Source organism: Emys orbicularis, chromosome 17, assembly GCF_028017835.1.
Source record: "Emys orbicularis isolate rEmyOrb1 chromosome 17, rEmyOrb1.hap1, whole genome shotgun sequence".
Classification (NCBI taxonomy): domain Eukaryota; kingdom Metazoa; phylum Chordata; order Testudines; family Emydidae; genus Emys; species Emys orbicularis.
The window spans coordinates 3,173,599-3,192,508 of NC_088699.1; the positions used below are offsets into that span (position 1 = coordinate 3,173,599).

Genomic DNA, 18,910 nt, shown 5'->3' on the forward strand with positions numbered 1-18,910 from the left:
ACTAAACTTCAACCTCAGAATCTGAACATGGAAAAAGCACTTTGCTTTTCTCACCTTTACCATTACATTTTAATGTCAAATGTCTAGTATTAAAGTCTAGCACAGCACCTAGCACAAATCCTATCACAATACAAGTAAACAGTAAAAGATGGAATTGATTTATACATAATTGATTTATTAAGTTGAAACCACCCATTACAACAAACCAGATTACAGAATAACAGCTGTCATGTTTAATTACATTTTTTATTAAAGCAGAATCTATAAAACATACAACTAGTCCATAAAAAATAAAATCAGGCTGCCATGGAAGAGACTTTCTGAAAGCATCTAACTGATTTCTTTATGGATTCATACAGACATTCTAGAGGAACTGCCATACCCTTATTTAAAATCGGTACAACCAGTTAATCTGTTTTAGAGCAGGATGAACTAAAACAAGTCAGGAAAAAATTAGACTAATGTCTGCATTCTAAAGCAACCTGATGAACAGCAAGTACACATCTGATCTCCCTCACAACTTATGTCAGGGTAGTCATTTTTTGTCAAGGTCCAAATTTCTTGATCAAGGTATAGTCAAAGGCCAGACTCCAGAGAAAATAATAACAACATGATAATAATAAGTAAATAAAAAGATTTTGGGGTCTGTTCAAAAGCATCTGGCGGTCCGGATTTGGTCTGCGGTCCATCTACTGACTACCCCTGACTTACATGCAGCAGAGATTTGTATAACTCGCCAAAGTGACCATGAACAGAAATAAAAGCACAGGACTATAGGACATAAAACAGGAAGGGACCTCTGGGGTCATCAAGTCCAGTCCCCTGCTATCTCATGCAATCCAGGACAGCAATAATTATCCCTGCTTGGTACATAATTCAGATTTCACAAATGCAAAATAATTAGGAAGAATCATGGCATTGAGTTGAAAGAGTGTATGCATACTAACAATTCCACAAGAACTAAATAGCACTGGGAAGGAAAGGATCTGGCCCGGCTCATCCCGGCTTGAATCACTAAGGATGTAGCAGACAGGCTTGAAAGGTAGCAAACATATCTGAGAACAAAATTGTGCTATAAAGACTAACTAGGCTATAGCATGGCTTAGGTAGCATGGTTCTCAGAAAAAAATAAACACTGCTCAGAGAAACCAGGCTACAACCATGTCTAAACATGATGGTAGCTTTTATATCTCATTTATGATCTTAGTGAGAGTTGAGCCAGAGAGAATAAGTCACCTTCCTACAACTCTAAAAACAACTATCAAAGGAATTTAATATATAATATCAAATATTTGTATTTACCCTTCAACAGGTCTTTCTACCTGCCTCTGCCATGCCTATGTCATTACCTTGTCTTTGGATCAACGCACAGTTGGATGCGCGCACAACACACAAGTGTATTCGTTTCTTTGGTTCAACCATGCACATGTTAAAAGGACCTTTTAAAACTCAATAGGCCAAGTTCAGCCCAGGTGAAACTCGGTTGATTTGCCCTACTGAACCCAGACCTGAATTTTCCAGCATATTTACAGGGCTTATTCATTCCAACCATGCAAACTGAAAGACATGCAAACACATCTAACAGGACAAGAATGAACTTTGCTGTCTAATAGTCAAACAAGGTGGGTGAGGTATCTTTTATTGGACCAACATCTGTTGGTGAGAGAGACAAAGAAGAGCTCTTTGTGGCTCAAAAGCTTGTCTCTTTCACCAGCAGAAGTTGGTCCAATAAAAGATATTACCTCACCCCCTTGTCTCGCTAATATCCTGGGATGGACAAGGCTACAACTACACTGCACAGAAAAGTCAGACAGTAACGCCAGAGGGTTTGTTTGCTCCCAGCAGGTGTCAGCGTTCTAACATACCAATCATGAATGCTGCTTGTCTCATTTTAAAAAATCTATAGCATTTGTAAAGCAAATTCAATGGATTGAAAAGGCAAATTACTACTTTATAAACAGCCATGGAATATTAGCATGTTTCTATTGCAGAAAAGCTATGTTGGGCAATCAATAATGCAGCAGTGGATGATGGTTACTAATTCTCATCCAGCTAGAAAGTATGGTTGTAGTTCAAGTCTTAAAGTAGGAACTTCCTACTGCAGTTTGACTCTTGGGATGCTCACTTCGGATTTCTTCAGTAAGTGAGAAACTCTAGGTCATGATTCTGCATCAGAATCTGCTAGTATGGGGCCCCTAAGATTGTGCAATATTCCACTAACTTTTGGACTCCACGTGGGTACAGTGATCTATGCTAGTGGGTCATGCTAGAGCACTGGCCCTAATTTTGAAATGGACTTCTGTGTTATGGTTTTGTTTGTTTTAGGTATACCTAGAGAAGAGGTGTGGAAGCATAACTCAGTTCCAGCTGAATACCTGTACAACTGGGCACTTACCTGTCTATCGCTACTAGAGCTTACAAAGGAACTACAGCATACGCAAGATTCACCTTTAGCATCTCTAACTCCAAGACCCAGCCTGATTGCATATAAGTCAACAGAAGTTTTGCTGTCCTCTAACCCTAGTGATTCTATTATTTAATGTTACTTTTAAATGTTTGGCTTTACGTTTGCTATTCATAGCTAATAAACATAAGTTGCTTAACAGGTGTAGAAAAGCATTAGGAATATCTAAGTAATTTATTTAGAAATGTTAAAAGGAACAATTCTGATAGCACAGGTGGATCATTCTAAACTCAAGAGACTTGACCGAAGAGAATACTCTCTGGTTTTCATTTAATTCTGACAAGAGAAGAGGATTAAACAAGAGGAAACATATAACTTGTATGTCTACCACATTACATGATTCATAAATGATAACAGAAAAAATCCTTATGAATATTTAGCAAAGATTAATTTTCCTAAAATGACATTTTCCAAGTCACTTTAAGCCTAGAAAGGATTGTTGTAGAGCATGCTTTCAGCTACTCCCAATGGGCAGTACACTTATTCTGGAAAATCCCTCTGGTTTTAATGTGACAGGAGTTTTCTTATTGGGTTAAAGCTTGTTTACAGCAAACTTTACTGCTCCCCATCTTTGCAATAAAGTATCTTTTGGCAGAATCAGTTTTTTAATAAAATGTTGGGAAATTAAATTTCTTTTTCTTTATTTAGTTGACAAAGTGTGATGTCTTCCAAATACTTTCTAATTTGAGATTGCAGGTTGCTTTTAACCTCCCCATATAAAACGATGGTGATTATCTGATAGCTGCTTCTAACCATAACATATTTTTGTTGGGGGAAAGGCTTTTCAGGTCACTTGCAGTGATATTTCTAGCAACAATGTCTTTACAGATATACTGATAGCCACAAGCACTTGTCCCTTCAGAAGATGCTCACAAACAATCCATTGTGAATACAAATTACTTACTAAGCTTTATGAATGGAACAAAAAAGGAAGGGTGCTTATATATTACATGGTTTGCTTCAGCGAGTCAGGTAACACACCAGGGCTTTGTCTAGGTCAGTGTCTCCACCTTTTCAGGTAACTGAACCAAACTAAGACCTCAGCTACACTTGCCTGTACTGCTGTCACCCATCTGAACATTGCACTGCATTGGAGCTTGATCACAATTTGGAGGAGCCAAAGGTCCATTGCAGGCAGAGTGTGCACAGCTGATTGTGAGGCAGGCAGCAGACAAAGGAACTTCATTAAGGTAGAGATGATCAGACTAACGAAAGCAGAGAGTACCAGGACTTGTATGTACCCAGTCTAAACATCACTTGGAGAAAGCCTGTTTCCCTCCTTCTCATAGCATGATTCTTACACTGTCAAACGATCAGTTCTCCTCCAAAAAGAAAACATCTGTGCCTGGACTCTGGATGCAACAGCATCTCACGGCATGTCATTGCTCTGTTCAGACTGTTTCCATGCGCGGTGTTAGGGTCACCGATTCTCCCCTGCTCCAGCGGACAGTCCCGCCTGGGGAGCGGGCAGGTGACGGTACAACGCCCCCAGCTGAGAGTTCCCCTCTGACGGGGCTGGCGGCGTTTGATACCCAGTTTGCACCGCTACAAGCAGCTTCTCCCTGTGCAGGGCCCCGGAGAAGGTCCCTGGGGAGGGGGGGATAAAACGCCCCCCCCCCCCAGTATCACTCACTGGCCATTGCGTGTCACACAGAGGGGACCCGTGTGAGCTCCACCGACTCCCCCCGCCCCGGGGGAACTGTTCCCGTGGCGAATTCCTCTCACCCCTGCACACGCTTTACACCTTATTTCCAGGCTGACCGGGTCCTGCCCCGCGGCGCGAGGAGGAACCGGCGCCCGCCGGCCAGTGCCCGGATGCAGCAGCGCAGCGCGCCCGACCCCAAGATGGCGGCGCCGAGCAAGCAGTGAGCGGGGCCCGGGCGGGTGACGGCTTGTGGCGGGCGCAGGCCCAGGGAGACTCTGGGGACGGGGAGGTGGCGGGGAGGGGAGAAGCGCCTGGGGGAGGGCAGTGTTGGAGGGGGGAGAAGCGCATGGGGGAGGGCAGTGAGGGTGGGGGAGAGGCCCGTGGGGGCATGGGAGGCTGTGGGGCTGGAGGGTGATGCCATAGGGGGTGGCAGTGAGGGGGAGGGTGGGGGAGAGACCCATGGAGGACTGGGGGGGGATGGTGCCATGGGGGAGGGCAGTATGGGGGAGAGGCCCATGGGGGCATGGCAGGTTATAGGGCTGGGGAGGATGATGCCCTGGGGGAGGGCAGTGAGGGGAAGATTGGGGGAGAGGCCTGTGGGGGCATGGGAGGCTATGGGGCTGGGGAGGATGATGCCCTGGGGGAGGGCAGTGAGGGGAAGATTGGGGGAGAGGCCCGTGGGGGCATGGGAGGCTATGGGGCTGTGGGGGGTGCCCTGGGGGAGGGCAGTGAGGGGAAGATTGGGGGAGAGGCCCGTGGGGGCATGGGAGGCTATGGGGCTGGTGCCATGGGGGGTGGCAGTGAGGGGGAGGGTGGAGGAGAGACCCATGGAGGACTGGGGGGGGGGGATGGTGCCATGGGGGAGGGCAGTATGGGGGAGAGGCCCATGGGGGCATGGCAGGTTATAGGGCTGGGGAGGATGATGCCCTGGGGGAGGGCAGTGAGGGGAAGATTGGGGGAGAGGCCCGTGGGGGCATGGGAGGCTATGGGGCTGGGGGGGTGCCATGGGGGAGGGCAGTGAGGGGAAGATTGGGGGAGAGGCCCGTGGGGGCATGGGAGGCTGTGGGGCTGGGGGGGGTGCCATGGGGGGTGGCAGTGAGGGGGAAGGTGGGGGAGAGACCCATGGAGGACTGGGGGGGGGATGGTGCCATGGGGGAGGGCAGTATGGGGGAGAGGCCCATGGGGGCATGGCAGGTTATAGGGCTGGGGAGGATGATGCCCTGGGGGAGGGCAGTGAGGGGAAGATTGGGGGAGAGGCCCGTGGGGGCATGGGAGTCTATGGGGCTGGGGGGTGGTGCCATGGGGGAGGCCAGAGTGGGGAAGGTTGGGGGAGAGGCCTGTGGGGGCATGGGAGGCTATGGGGTTGGGGGGTGGTGCCATGGGGGAGGGCAGAGTGGGGGGAGGTTGGGGGAGAGGTCCATGGGAGGCTATAGGACTGTGTGGGGGGGGAGATGATGCCATGGGGGTGGTAGTGAGGGGGAGGTTGGGGGAGAGGCCCTGGGGGGAGGCCCATGAGGACCTAGGGAATGGGGTTGAGATGAGGGGACATGAGGGCCAGTTGGGGGGGATGGTGGCATTGGGGGAATGACAATGTGGGGGAGTGGCCTTGGGGATATAGGGTCCTGTGTGGTAGGCTGAGAGGATAGGGCCCCAGGGGGACATGGAGGGGGTCACCAGGGCCTGGGATTGGTGGGGAGTCTGGGGTCCTGTTGGGGAAGGAGATAGGGTGATGCTGTTGGGGGCACAGGGTGGGATGGTGAGGGTGGATGAGGACATGGGGCAGATGCTGGGGATGTGGGGCAGCTCTTGAAAACACCACCTTCAGGCAATGGGGTTACTCATGTGGGCCCCTGCAAAACAGTGTGGAGGATTGTGGCGTGCTCAGAAGCAATCTGCACCTGGGGCTGTGTGATAAACAGAAGACTTACAAATTGCTTTAAAAACTTTACAATTCTGTTGTAGCCAATTTCTGTCCCCATGTCAGTGACCCCAAGTGAGATGATTAAACCCAAAGGAGGTTTAATGCTCAGTTTCCCTTTCCCCATCCAGATGTTTAATTATTTTCTGTCTTTCCCTTAGCTTGGGCAATGGAATTGGAAATCAACAAAATCACTTTGTTTTGTTTTATTCAATTTGGGCTCTAGGGTCTCAGGGCAACTTTGGAAAAGGCAAACATTGCAAGGGAATGTTTGTTTGTTTTAAAAGCAACTGTTTAGCCTGGAAGCTTCTTGCATCAAATTAATAGAAATATATCATTGGGTCTAGAGCTAGTAAAAGTTTGTTTTTCCCAAATCTAATTTTGGGGTCAAATTTATTATTGTTTACTTCCTGTACAACTCTCAAAGCCTTTCCAAACAGGAAAGAAGACCTGTTCCCTGCCCCTAGGAGCTCTTAGGCCTGGTCTACACTTAAAAATTAGCTCAACCTACATCACTCAAGGCAGATAGCCTATCTACCTACCCACCTCTACTGCACTCATCACATTAAGCTATGTCTACACTACTGTGGTAAGTCGACCTACGCTACGCAACTTCAGCTACGTTATTCACGTAGCTGGAGTCGACATACCTTAGGTCGAGTTACCGTGGGGGGTTGATGGGAGAAAATCTCCCCTCAACTTACTTTACTCTTCCTGTTTGGGGGGTGGGTGTCTTTACTAGACCCGCTAAATTGACTGCTGGTGGATCGATCTCAGAGCGTAGATCCCAGCTGTAGTGTAGACCTGCCCGTATTGTCAGAGCACCTTCCAGTAGTGCCTTAAGTGGCATGACTAACATCTGTCACATGCAGTTCCTTCTCTCTCATTCTGCTGGGGGCGGGAATTGTGTGCGCAATGGAGTGTTTTGTATTGGTGGGTTTTTATTTTGTTTAATGTACCTGTTGTTCTGTGTGTATATACCAGAGGGCCAGTCAAAGAGGTGTGCCTTAATTTGGAGGGGAAGGTGGTAAGGTTTGGGATTGTCCTTTGTTCCTGTGGGAGTTTGTTCCACAGTCCAGGACCAGCCCCCTGAGAAAGCTCTGTTTCTTACACCATAGAGTTCATTTGTGCAGTGGAGTGGGGTTATCAACTACAGACTTCATTCTGGATCTTTAGGTCCTGGTGTACTTCTGCAGTACAAGTAATAAATAATAATAATAGGTGATCTTTTAGATGGCCTGGGCCCAGGCCTTTGCATTCCTTGAGAATAGTACTGAGACCTTGAACTTGATTTGATATTCTATAGCAGTGGCTCTCAACCTTTCCAGACTACTCTACCCCTTTCAGGAGTTTGATTTGTCCTGCGTACCCCCAAGTTTCACCTCACGTAAAAACTACTTGCTTACAAAATCAGACATAAAAATACAAAAGTGTCTCAGCACACTGTTACTGAAAAATGACTGACTTTCTCATTTTTACCATATAATTATAAAATAAAACAATTGGAATATAAGTATTGTACTCACATTTCAGCGTATAGTATATAGAGCAGTATAAACAAGTCATTGTATGATATTTTAGTTTGTACTGACGTTGCTAGTGCTTTTTGTGTCACGTGTTGTAAAATTAGGCAAATATCTAGATGAGTTGATGTACTTCCTGAAAGACTGCTGTGTACCCTCAGGGTACGCGTACCCTTGGTTAAGAACCACTGTTCTACAGGAACCCTCTGTAGGCAGCAGCTACAGGTTTGATGTGCTCCTATGTTGGTGAGGAAACATGCAGCAGCGTTCTGTGCTAACAAACCCTTCCCAAAAGAGTGGAAATAATCTCTTAAGAAAGACAAATGCTTATTTGTAGGTTTGGCAGAATTTGATTTTTTTTTTTATAATTTCAACGGTTAATATCAATTTTATTTTTAACTATTTTTCTATTTTTATCAATTTAAATTTTCACGGTTGCGTAAAATTATGGGACATTAGATAACGGGAGGCAGACAATAATTATTTAATGACAGTAGATGTTGAGATTCAAAAAGTTAAAACTTTATAACCATTAAAACACAAATTGTTAATGTCACATCAAAGTGTACAAAGTAAATATCCTTAAACTCTAATAAGTTCACAAGCAGCATTTTTCTTACCTATCTGTGAATTTTGATTATTGGTGAAAATTATTTTTCGAGGTGTGCCCATGTTTAATCCTTTGCAGAATAAAGACTCCTAACTAGTTTCTTCTTGCGGTAGAAGTGGGCCTTCAGGAGGGATTTAAGTGAGAGGGTACTGGCTTTGTGGACCAGCTCTGGAAGGGCATTGACTGCAGAGTCGGTGGCATGGAAAAAAGCATAAAGACTGCTGTAGGAGAAGTGTATGAATGGGTGACAAGATTGGCTACATTGTACCAAATAATGTCCTAAATTATGCCCAATAACAGTGGCACTGATGCTGATTTTGCTAGTATGCTATTTTCTATTTTTAAAATTGGGTGGTTGTTTTCTTTGTCTTGGAATATAATACATATATTACTGTATTATTGTCAATAATAATAAAAGGGTGATTTCTAACCTTTTTCTCCAGATATGGGCTTATTTTGCCCAAGAAAGCATTGCAGAAAACTCTGATGTTGAAGAAACATTCAGTCTTTGCAGATGACTCTGATGAAGAGGTTAGTTATCAATAATTTTCTCCAGAGTATCATTGAGATGTACATTTCATTTTGGTGCTTTTCAGTACGTTAAATGGAGGATTACTTTGAGCTGAATATTGACTGGGAACATTTTATGGGCAGATACCTGCTAATAACAAAAGAAGTCCAAACTCAATATACATTTCATTTCCAAAAATGCCTTTTTGAGTGGCATGATCTAGTGGTGAAAGCAAAGATCTGGGCCTGGGGAGCTCCGAGTTCTTTCCTTGATTCTGCCACTGATTTGTGTGATCTTGAGCAAGGTACTTAACTTCTCCGTAGGCAAATGGTTCTTTGAAATAGATTTTTGCTGTTCTGGAACGGTTACGTCCAGAATCTCAGAAGACCTTTAACGGCTCATTTCTTCAGCTTGTGTCTATATCTAAAATAAGTCTACACTAATGCTTATAAATGTGTGTACTCTGGGGTATTTCTGAAGAACATGGTGCAGTTTAAAGTTCACAGAATTCTGCACTGTTTTTAAGGGGGTACATTTTGTTTTAGGTATTTTTGAAATACAAATCAGTGCTCTAATAGCCTGATCCAACTTCATTTGAAGTCCTATCTGGATCTTAATGAAAATAGTGCAAAATTAGCACTGTTGTGTATGCAAATTCTCATTTATTTTAACACAATAGGTAAGAAACAGTCAGAGTTGTGCACCTGAGAGTTGTCTGGTTATGCCATACACATTTGAAGTTACTTTGTATAGTTTGAAAAGGAGTATAATTTATCGCAGGTTTGTCACTTGTGAGTTATGAGTCTATACTCTGAAAAACACAGGTAAAATTACACTATATCCCTATGTTTGTAGCTCTGTCTGACATGTTCTATTCCTGTATATAAAGGGAAATATTCCATAGACTTGTTTGGTGGCTGGGTGAGCAAGTTGAACATATTATACATGTGGGCAAAATAAAAGATGAAATGTATCGTAAGTCTCAGGAACAGAATGAAGTAACTGCACTAGTCAAGATGTTTTTGTAAACAGATTGGATTAAACACAAGGATGAATTATTGTTTATCCTTAAAATTTTACAAACAAAGGTCCCAATCCTGTAAACACTTACCCACACACTTAAGTTTACTTACGTGAGTAGTCTGATTTAATTTAGTGGTGCTACTTGTGAGAGTAAAGTTAAGGACATGTTTGCAGGATCTGGGCCAAACCTCACAAGGATTCTTTGACAGCTTATTTTTGTTAAGCATTCACAAAAATTGAGTTCATAATTGGCATGGAGCATAATTAGGAAGTGAAATGATCTTCTAGAAATCTAAACTTTGTAGATTTTAAAGAATTCCTGCTTTGTCATTAGTTGATTGGGATATAGAAGAATGCCATATACTTTTTGTATTTCTTTTTCTTGATGATGCAATTTAATTTCTGAATGATGACTTCCATGACGTTTCAAGTAGAGCATTAGGACATGTACAGTACAGTACTGCTAGTACATGACGTACCTAAACATGTACTCTGGTTCTTCCTCTATGTTCCTGTGAAAATCTCAGCAATCCAATCAATTTAAATCCTTTAAAAAATTGCTCTATATTGACATTAGGGTTTCACAGTGTTGCTTAAACATTCATATTTTGGCAGCTGTCTCAGATAATCAGTCACTACTGTTATGACAATATTTTGTGCTCTAAAACGCAAAAACCTCAAAAACTGAGACCTGGGGAAAATTATGTTAAAATGTCACATTTTAAATCAAGACTGTTTTGTTTTGACAAATGTAACTGCTGTCAGCTTCAGTTTAGAGCAATATAACTATGAAAGTGAATTAATTTGCCAATAACAATGCTATCTGTAAGAAGTTTAAAATGAAAAACATACTAAGCATCCTATTCACAATTTGCTTGTAAGTTGCCTCACAAGCTTCGGAAACATTCCTGCAGTCTGTCTCAATGTTTACTAGGGCAAAATATGCTAAAATATATGTAAGTTTTCCGTATTTGATACACACAATCCTGTTTTTATCAATTTAAAATAAATGAGTGACATGAAAAGTAGTAAATCAAGAATGAAATCTGGCCCTACTAAAGTTAGTGGAAGTAAGATTTCACACAAAGTCCTTAAATTTGTCTAAGTTGGCACTTTATAAGTGGAAGATAACAGGTCAAGGAGAAGGTAAATCCCAAAGGTTTAATTCCTAGGCTGAAAAATTTGCCACCACAAAGCTTTTAAACTAAATTGTAGTCTGAAGGGAAAAATATCTGCTGAGAGTTTCCATCATTTTAATGTTGCTGTATGTAAAGAAAAGTAAATCAAGATGGAGAAAGCACCTTGCAACAAGTTGTCTTTACTACATGGAAAGCTGAGAGCTTGTTTTATAAGACATAAGAACGTTCAAGTACTTAGACTTAGGTTTTTTTATTTGCTGAACATATTTTCTTATACCTCTAATAAATACAGCTCATATCTTATTTCTCTAATAAATCCAACATACAGCACAAATATAGCAAGAGAGTTACCCTGTGATCTCCAAATTTGTTAGATTTCAGTGAGCAATCGCTTCCTAAGAAATCCCTATTTACGCCAATAATATAAATGTTCTTCCCAAATTCTTCCGTCACTGAAACTAAAGAACCTAACTTTGGAAGAGCTTTTAATTAAGGCCCCGGTGCTGCTTTAAGATCCACTATCATGGATTCCTTGTACCCACGTGGAGTTCCATTAAAGTTCAGGGGTTCCATGCTAGCAGATTATAGTAAAGAATCATAACCTAAGTTACTATTATGGTAACTAAAAACAGATTGTCATGCTCGGTATTTTAGAAGTACTAATATATTGCCTGCCTCACAGTGGTTTGAAGATTATTTAGTTGACATTTGTGAAGAATTTTGAGAATAAATATTATGGAAGTACTGTACTACATGTTTAAGGCAACACTGGCAGCTTGAGATCTAGTCATTTTCAAGAAGCGAGTTTAAAGTAGTTTCATCTACTGCAACTGACATCCGAATCCCACAAACACTTATGCTTATTCTTGACTTTATACACACAAGTTCTCCTGTTGACTTCAGTGGGACTCCTCTCGTAAAAGTTAAGCACTTTTGTTTTCAGGATGGAGGCCTATGCAGGAGAAACAGTGAAAATGGCTATACACAAAGTGCTAGCAAACACAAAAAGTAAATAAACTACAAACCGTTATTTCCCCCAGCTAATCCCTTTCAGTTCACAGTACTAGTTTTCACATTTTCAGATTGCAGTGTGATATTTTTTTTTAATGGATCCATATCCCTTTAACATTTCAGGAGGATGGAAGATTACATTTTCTTTTACCTTTACCTTAATAATTTGAGCATAAAGTATCAGCACATTAATTTAAAGAAAATATTGTCAACGCAGATTTGAGCCAACATTTAGATTTTTAAAATAAAATGTTTAAAAAGTAGAAGCCCAATAGAAATCAGTAATTTGTTCCAAAATATTCAATGTAAACAGTAATTGCCATCCAGTTTTTTCAGCAGAGAGAACCTGAAAGAGAACAGGTTATAAACAAAACTGTTTCATTAATTTTTATTGTCCAAGCTGGACAAATGCAAAAAGTAAGTAAATGGTGAAAAGGAAATTGTATTATTAGTTTGAATAATCTATGGCCTTACTAGTAGCCAAGAAATTAGTTTGTTTAAAATACAAGATGTTTAAATTTATCCAGCCCACTTTTAAAAAAATATAGTTATAACTTAATAATTTCTACCTGCTCCAGCAGAGGGTGCAGCAACCCAGGCAAATTACAGTTTGGTGTGTGCTCCTGGCATTGAGGCACTGAGACAACAGTATAATGGGTGGTGGATAGAGCTGGGTATTTTACAAATAAAAATAATTGATTATCTTAGGAACATACTGTTAAATTGCTATATAACAAAGGAGTTTAAAGCAGAATCTTTATCCTCTTTAAATGTTGTCCCATAGATAAAGAGAAGATAAGTATTCTGGAGGTAGCGTTACAGTATATTTAACTTCTGCGTCTAACTACAATGTTATGTTTTTATCAACCAAAATTTACTTCTGAGAATTTTAATCATGCCCACAGTCTGTGAATTTTAAACTCTAATTTAAAAATGTTTTAATTTTTTTAATATTATGCTCACTCCACTTGCCACTCTAAAAGTTTTCAATGTAGGTGAGATCTGTTACCCAAATATTACCGTTGGTTTTCTAAAGCTAAACTTGAGTTCTTTTTTTCTCTTGTGTGGGGGAAAATCCAGAGCAAACCCAAGTGGAAAAGAAACACTATATCTGTCTGAGGTCCCTCATTCACATAGTTTCTGAGCAATTCACAAACTGCCCCTGTGAAGTAGCAATGTCATATTACAGAAGGTTTCAGAGTAGCAGCCGTGTTAGTCTGTATCCGCAAAAAGAACAGGAGTACTTGTGGCACCTTAGAGACTAACAAATTTATTAGAGCAGCTTATGCTCTAATAAATTTGTTAGTCTCTAAGGTGCCACAAGTACTCCTGTTCATATTACAAAAGGGAAACAGAGGCACAGAGTGACCAAGAGTGGGATCCACAAACGTATTTAGGCACCTAAGTCCTGATTTTAGGCACCGCTGAGATCCACAAACCTCCAGCTCAGCTAATCCTGTAGGCGCCTCAACTCACTTGGTGCCTAAGTTTTTGCTGTAAAAGTTCCCTAGGTGTCTATGTTTCTGGCTCTGATCATGTGCACTGCAGCCCTACTCTAGGTGACCGGGCACCTAAGTCCCAGAGTGATTCACGAACTAGGGGAGAGATGGGTGTTTGGCCACCTAATTCACATGCGGGGCCCGATCCAGTAGGCAAGCTCAGAGGTAGTCTAATTCCACACAAAACAGCCAGGGGGAAGAGGACTTCTTTTACAACTTTTAGCTGAGTGGTTAGCGTTTTTCGTCTTCCTCTACAGCAGGGGCACGAGTCACCTGCAGGTTTAAACGAGTGTAAATGGTGGATTCTCTGTAACTTGATGTCTTTAAATCATGACTTGAAGACTTCAGTAACTCAGCTGGAGGTTAGAGGTCTATTACAGGAGTGGGTGGGTGAGGTTCTGTGGCCTGCAATGTACAGGAGGTCAGACTAGATGATCATGATGGTCCCTTCTGGCCTTAAAAGTCTGAGACGTGGGATGTGGGAGACTGCTGGATCAAGTCTTCCCTGTGCCTGATGAGGAGAAGGGATTTGAACAGCGATCTGCCTGCCTGAGGAGAGTGCCCCAACCACTAGGATATGGAATGTTGTGGCATGAATCTCCCTAAATCTCTCCTGTTGAAGTTGTTCCACTTAAATTAATTAATTGAATAATTAAATATTGATTAGGCCAGAGCAAGAGTTAGAATGACTGTATCTTAGTGGTTAGGGCATTCACCTGCAAGGTGGCAGTTCCCTGGCAGCCGAACACCTGTCTTCCCCCCAGTTTGTGACTCTCAAACAGTGATAGGTGCCTCCCTGCAGCCAGGACTTGGCACCGAATTCAGAGAGAGGGGTGGGGCTAAGTACCCACCCTTCTCATTGCATCTCCCATTGTCTAGCTTAGGCGGCTCCCTGCCTACCATGAGGTCTTTGTGCATCACATTCTAAGGCACCTATCTCTCCCCATTCATTTTATAGGAGCCGAAGTCAGGCTTTGTGGATCTCAGTGTTACTCCAGTGATTTTTCTAGGTCTCTAAAAGTTACGCTCTGTGAAGCTCAGCATCACAACACCTAAGTCTCCTTTGTGGATCCAGGCCTAAATGACTTGTCCAAGGTCTCTCAGGAAGTCTGTGGCAGGGATTTGAACCCAGGGATCCCAAGCCAAGCCCCAGGATCACCTTGCTCTCCAATACATATCTTTCTACATAGAATGAGAGGAGAAAAAAAATAAATCCAATGAAATAATTATTTAATCATCTTGATTTTATTGTAGAACGTAGAATCTGTGTAAAATTCTGCAACTGCAGAGACCTCAGCGCTTTGAAACTGAGGAGTGGGGAAATTACTAGTTTTCAGTCAGACTGCTTGTGGACTTGCATTACATGTCTCAGTAACCAAGTACTATTGTCCAGAAACATTTTTCTATGCATGTGGGTAATATTAATGGATGCTGTCTGTAAAGCCTTGCTAAAATTCATGAAAGCATCTCCGTCATTTAATTAATATGCTACATATAAAAACAAAACAATGAAAAGTAAAGATTGCAAATGGCAAATTTTAATGTCACATTTATAACTAAACAAAAGCTTAAGTTAAATTCCCTTTCCTCCAAAGGATTTTTAATGGAGGCTGAAATACTGTTTAACGACGTCCTTACGACCAGACTCCACTATAACAAATCATACAGAACTTACCATGTTATGTCAGCGTGGTACACAGCCAGCAAAAAGCAATAATCTCACAACTGCCTTTATAAAAAAAAATCATTTCTTTTTAAACAAAATTACTTTATTAGTTCAGTAATAATTTCAGGGCTTTTCAAGATAAGGAGCAGCATTTGGGAGGGGTTTCATTTCCTGTCTGCTACTTTATCAGTCAGAACTACATCTCGAATGTCTGAAGATTGTGTATTTATAACTGAACTCTAATAAAGTCCATGCTGGGGAATCTGCACACCTGACTTGGTCATTGTGATTATATATTAGATACCAAACTTGTGTTCCCTTTTTTTTAATGTTACTATGCATATTTCATTAAGATTTTGCCTGCATCCTTGCTGCATCTGTTAGAAGGGATTTGAAAGGTGATAATGTCTTATAAAGTCTGCTCACTGTAGCCAAGCTGGTTAGTGGAAGTAAGTTACTATAGAAGAAAGTCCTTTGGCTTGCTCATTTAAGCAAAATGTCCATGTTAGTGGGACAGAAATTCTCTTTAAATGAAGTGTTAGTCATGAATGATAAAGCAAGAAAGGAGGCTTGTTAATTCTAGTACACTAGGTAAAACCTAATGTGTAGCTATCATAGCAAGGGAAGGATTTGTTCTTTCACTATTTTCAGTGTTAAAATCTTTAAAATTGTGTTTTAATTTCCCTTACCACTAGGAAAGCCTTTTATTGAGCACGTAGACTATAGCAATAAATCATTTATGAGTCTTTAACAATAACGCAGAACAGAAATTATTTCTGAAAAGGACTTGTCCCCTATATTCCTCTTCACCTAGGACTTGTCTGTACGACTGCTGCATTGTTGCTTGCTCTGCTCCTGTCTATGGAGTTTACTAGAGCATCCTTTAGTGCAAATTGAGACTTCATTTACAGCAAGTGAGGTGCCTGTTTCCGTATCAGTCAGGATCCCTCCATGCAGGTTTCCCTGTCCTAGCAACTTTTAGAAATTGCAGCCTTGCTTCTCCTTTACACTGAGGGCTTGTCTATCTAGGGAAATGCACCAGCAGAACTATAGCGTAGTTATGCCAGTATAACTCCCTGCTTGGAGACTCTGATTCCAGTAAATTTCCCCATTTAGATAAGCTCTCATGATACTTTACACGGCTCTAGCAATATAACAGGGCCTTAAAGTGGGTGTAACTAAAAATTTTTTTTTTTTTTCCTTTTTTTTGCCAAAGCTGTATGACATGGCCTTAGTATGAATGAGTCAAATCCTGAGATTCCTGATGAAGAACTAAGAACTGGATCACAGATCATAAATACAGTAATCTTTGGTCTTGCCTTCACTAGAAAAACTCTTAACTCAAGATAAAATCCTAATGAAGACAAGGCAGTTTGTAGTTTTCGCATGAGTTGGAAGGTCAAGTTAAAGACTAGGTTTACCAGTAGTCTTTAGCTTGACCTGCTAACTCATGTGAAATATGAGCTGTCTTGTCTTCATTAGGATTTTACCTTGAGATAGCTAACTCGAGTTAAAACATATTTTTTTTTTGTCATAGTGCAGACAAGGTCATTGAATGTAGTGGGATAGCTGGCCTTGCCAGTTTCTTGGATGTTTAACTAATCATGTATTTAAAATGTATGGAATATATATACAGTAGGGTTTTCAGAAACAATGTAAACAGGTCTGTTAGGTCTGAATCCTCACTCTGGCACCTTGAGTGCAGGAAGGCCCGCAAGGATTTTAAAAATTAATACTTGCCACTTCAGGCTTGTATTACACTCCCAAGGTTACAGCGTCTCTCTGATCTTGGCTTGGTAAACGCTGCCACCACCCAAATGCAAAAAAAAAACCCTTTGAACCCAGGAAGGAGCACTTGGGAATTCCTTCCTGTGGGGTATCCTCAAGCCTTTCACCACCCCCTCCGGGAAGAGCTGAGAAAGAAAACAAAGGAAATTAGCCGTGGCTACCAGCTAATCCAACAACATGCACAAACCTCTTAGGACACCAAAAATCCAATCCTGTTCTTAAAAAAGGTAAATTTTATTAAAAACAAAAAGGGGAAAAAATACATCTGGAACTTAGGCTTTTTGCTAGATCTTAAAAGAAACAATTACAAAAATTAAGCACCCAAAATAGCTTTCTTGGGGGTTCAGCTTAAAGGTTACAAGCAAACAAAAGCATCTGGAGTTAGCACAGAGGAGAACCACAAGCCAAAATAAGAAATAAACCTGATAGCGTCTAACTAAACATTCCCTATCCAAATTATTTCTTCTAGGTATGGAAAATACTTGTTTTCATACCTGGTTCAAACCTTACACAGCATTTCTGCTTATAGCATTGCTGCTCCGTGTCCCTGCAGCCCCGAAAACAACAGACAAAGGGAAAGTTTCTTTCCCATTTTTAAAAGTTCTAACCTTCCCATTGGATCTTTTGGTCATGTGCCCACTCCTTTCACCTGTGGGCTTGTTAACTCTTTACAGGTAAAGCAAGCTGAGAACAGATACCAAGACAGCTAACTGGCTGGCTGGTTGTCTATCAAAGGGAGCTACCCCACCACTTTATTTATCATAAGTTCAATATGATAGTCTAATTATGCTGTCTTTTTGGGGATCGACTTTGGCTTCCACTGGCTTTTGTTTTGTGAATGTCCACAATTAAAATGACTTCAGCAAGTTAATGAAATAGTACTGTAACACATTTTTATATCCTGGAACGCATCTATGCTATTATTAGAGATGTCCTCTTATTTGGGGCCCAAATTATTTTCTGTTCTTCGTAGCCCTGCATCTTATCCCTTCCCTTCATTTACAACAATACAACATTAGAAATGCTGCCCCTTAAAATGGAGGCTATGGGGAACTCCTATAATGAATCTCACATGATTATTATTTATTTATTAATTCCATCCGGCCTAAAAAGGAAAAGAGGATCCACAGGGATTAAAAAAAACAATCTAAATGTATCCACTTAACCTGTGAGTCAACAGTTAAAATCAGCATAGACATTCTAATTGACTGCAATCAAAGGTGTCCTGGAGTGACCAAGAGGTATGCTGACTGTTATTGTGGCGAAGCCCAAGGCTTACTCGCTTCAGAGAGTTCAACACCCTCGCAGACAACATCTCTCATGCTCTCATCCCAAACGTTTTATTGGAACTGACCACCTTGTGTCTCCAACCGGCAATATCCAATCCTACACATATGGCCCCGAAGTGTTTTTGAGTTTAGGAGGGGTCATAGGAAACGCAATAATCACTGTTCTATTCTTGGCAGACCACTACCTTCTCCAAGCACAGTTCTCAAACAGGGTGGCTCTCATTGTTGTCCACCTTCATAACCACATGGATCCAGTTAAACATAACAGCATCCTCAGAGAAAACAACGGTGAACAGTAGGTTGCCTACCCCTGCCTTAGACAATTCAAAACACTGGTCAGTAGTGTGGTCTTCACATCCTTCCATACCCATGTAAGAATGATTGTAAAGAAGAAATATATTTTAAGAAGTTATTTAAAATGAGAGAGAGAGAGAGGGAGGTTGCTTGGCAGACAAGAATTAGGAGAGTATACTGGTATAGGAAAAATCATGAAAGAAGGCTCAAACTCAAATGTGGGGGAAAAAGAAACCAAGAGGGATTTGGGAAGATTTTTCAGGAATAATATACTGTAGTGCCTTAATGCTATTATAAGAAGTTTTCCTTGGTTTGCACAGGAGCATTCTGTGTGTTTTCACTATAGGGTTAAAATACTTGCTCTTTACAGAAAATATTACACTATAAGCTTTGTGCCTCCAAAGAATAGCTTGATTGTGGGCAAACAGAAAGCATGAGACAGATTGCTGAGTTTGTAGGGCCTTTAATAAATGAACTGTTGATAAGTAAAAACAATACAAAAGAACAGGAAGTTCTCATCTATCAGTGCT

General features: G+C 41.4%; 1 protein-coding gene across 1 annotated transcript in view; it reads left to right on the forward strand.

The window, feature by feature from the left end:
- Positions 1-3,754: 3,754 nt before the first annotated feature.
- The window catches only part of NSRP1 (nuclear speckle splicing regulatory protein 1), a 33,057-nt gene continuing 17,901 nt past the window's right edge, over positions 3,755-18,910 (forward strand). The window contains 4 exon segments of the mRNA XM_065418316.1: positions 3,755-4,060; positions 4,062-4,112; positions 4,115-4,329; positions 8,604-8,691. Of these exon segments, the coding sequence (XP_065274388.1) occupies positions 3,755-4,060; positions 4,062-4,112; positions 4,115-4,329; positions 8,604-8,691 (660 nt within the window).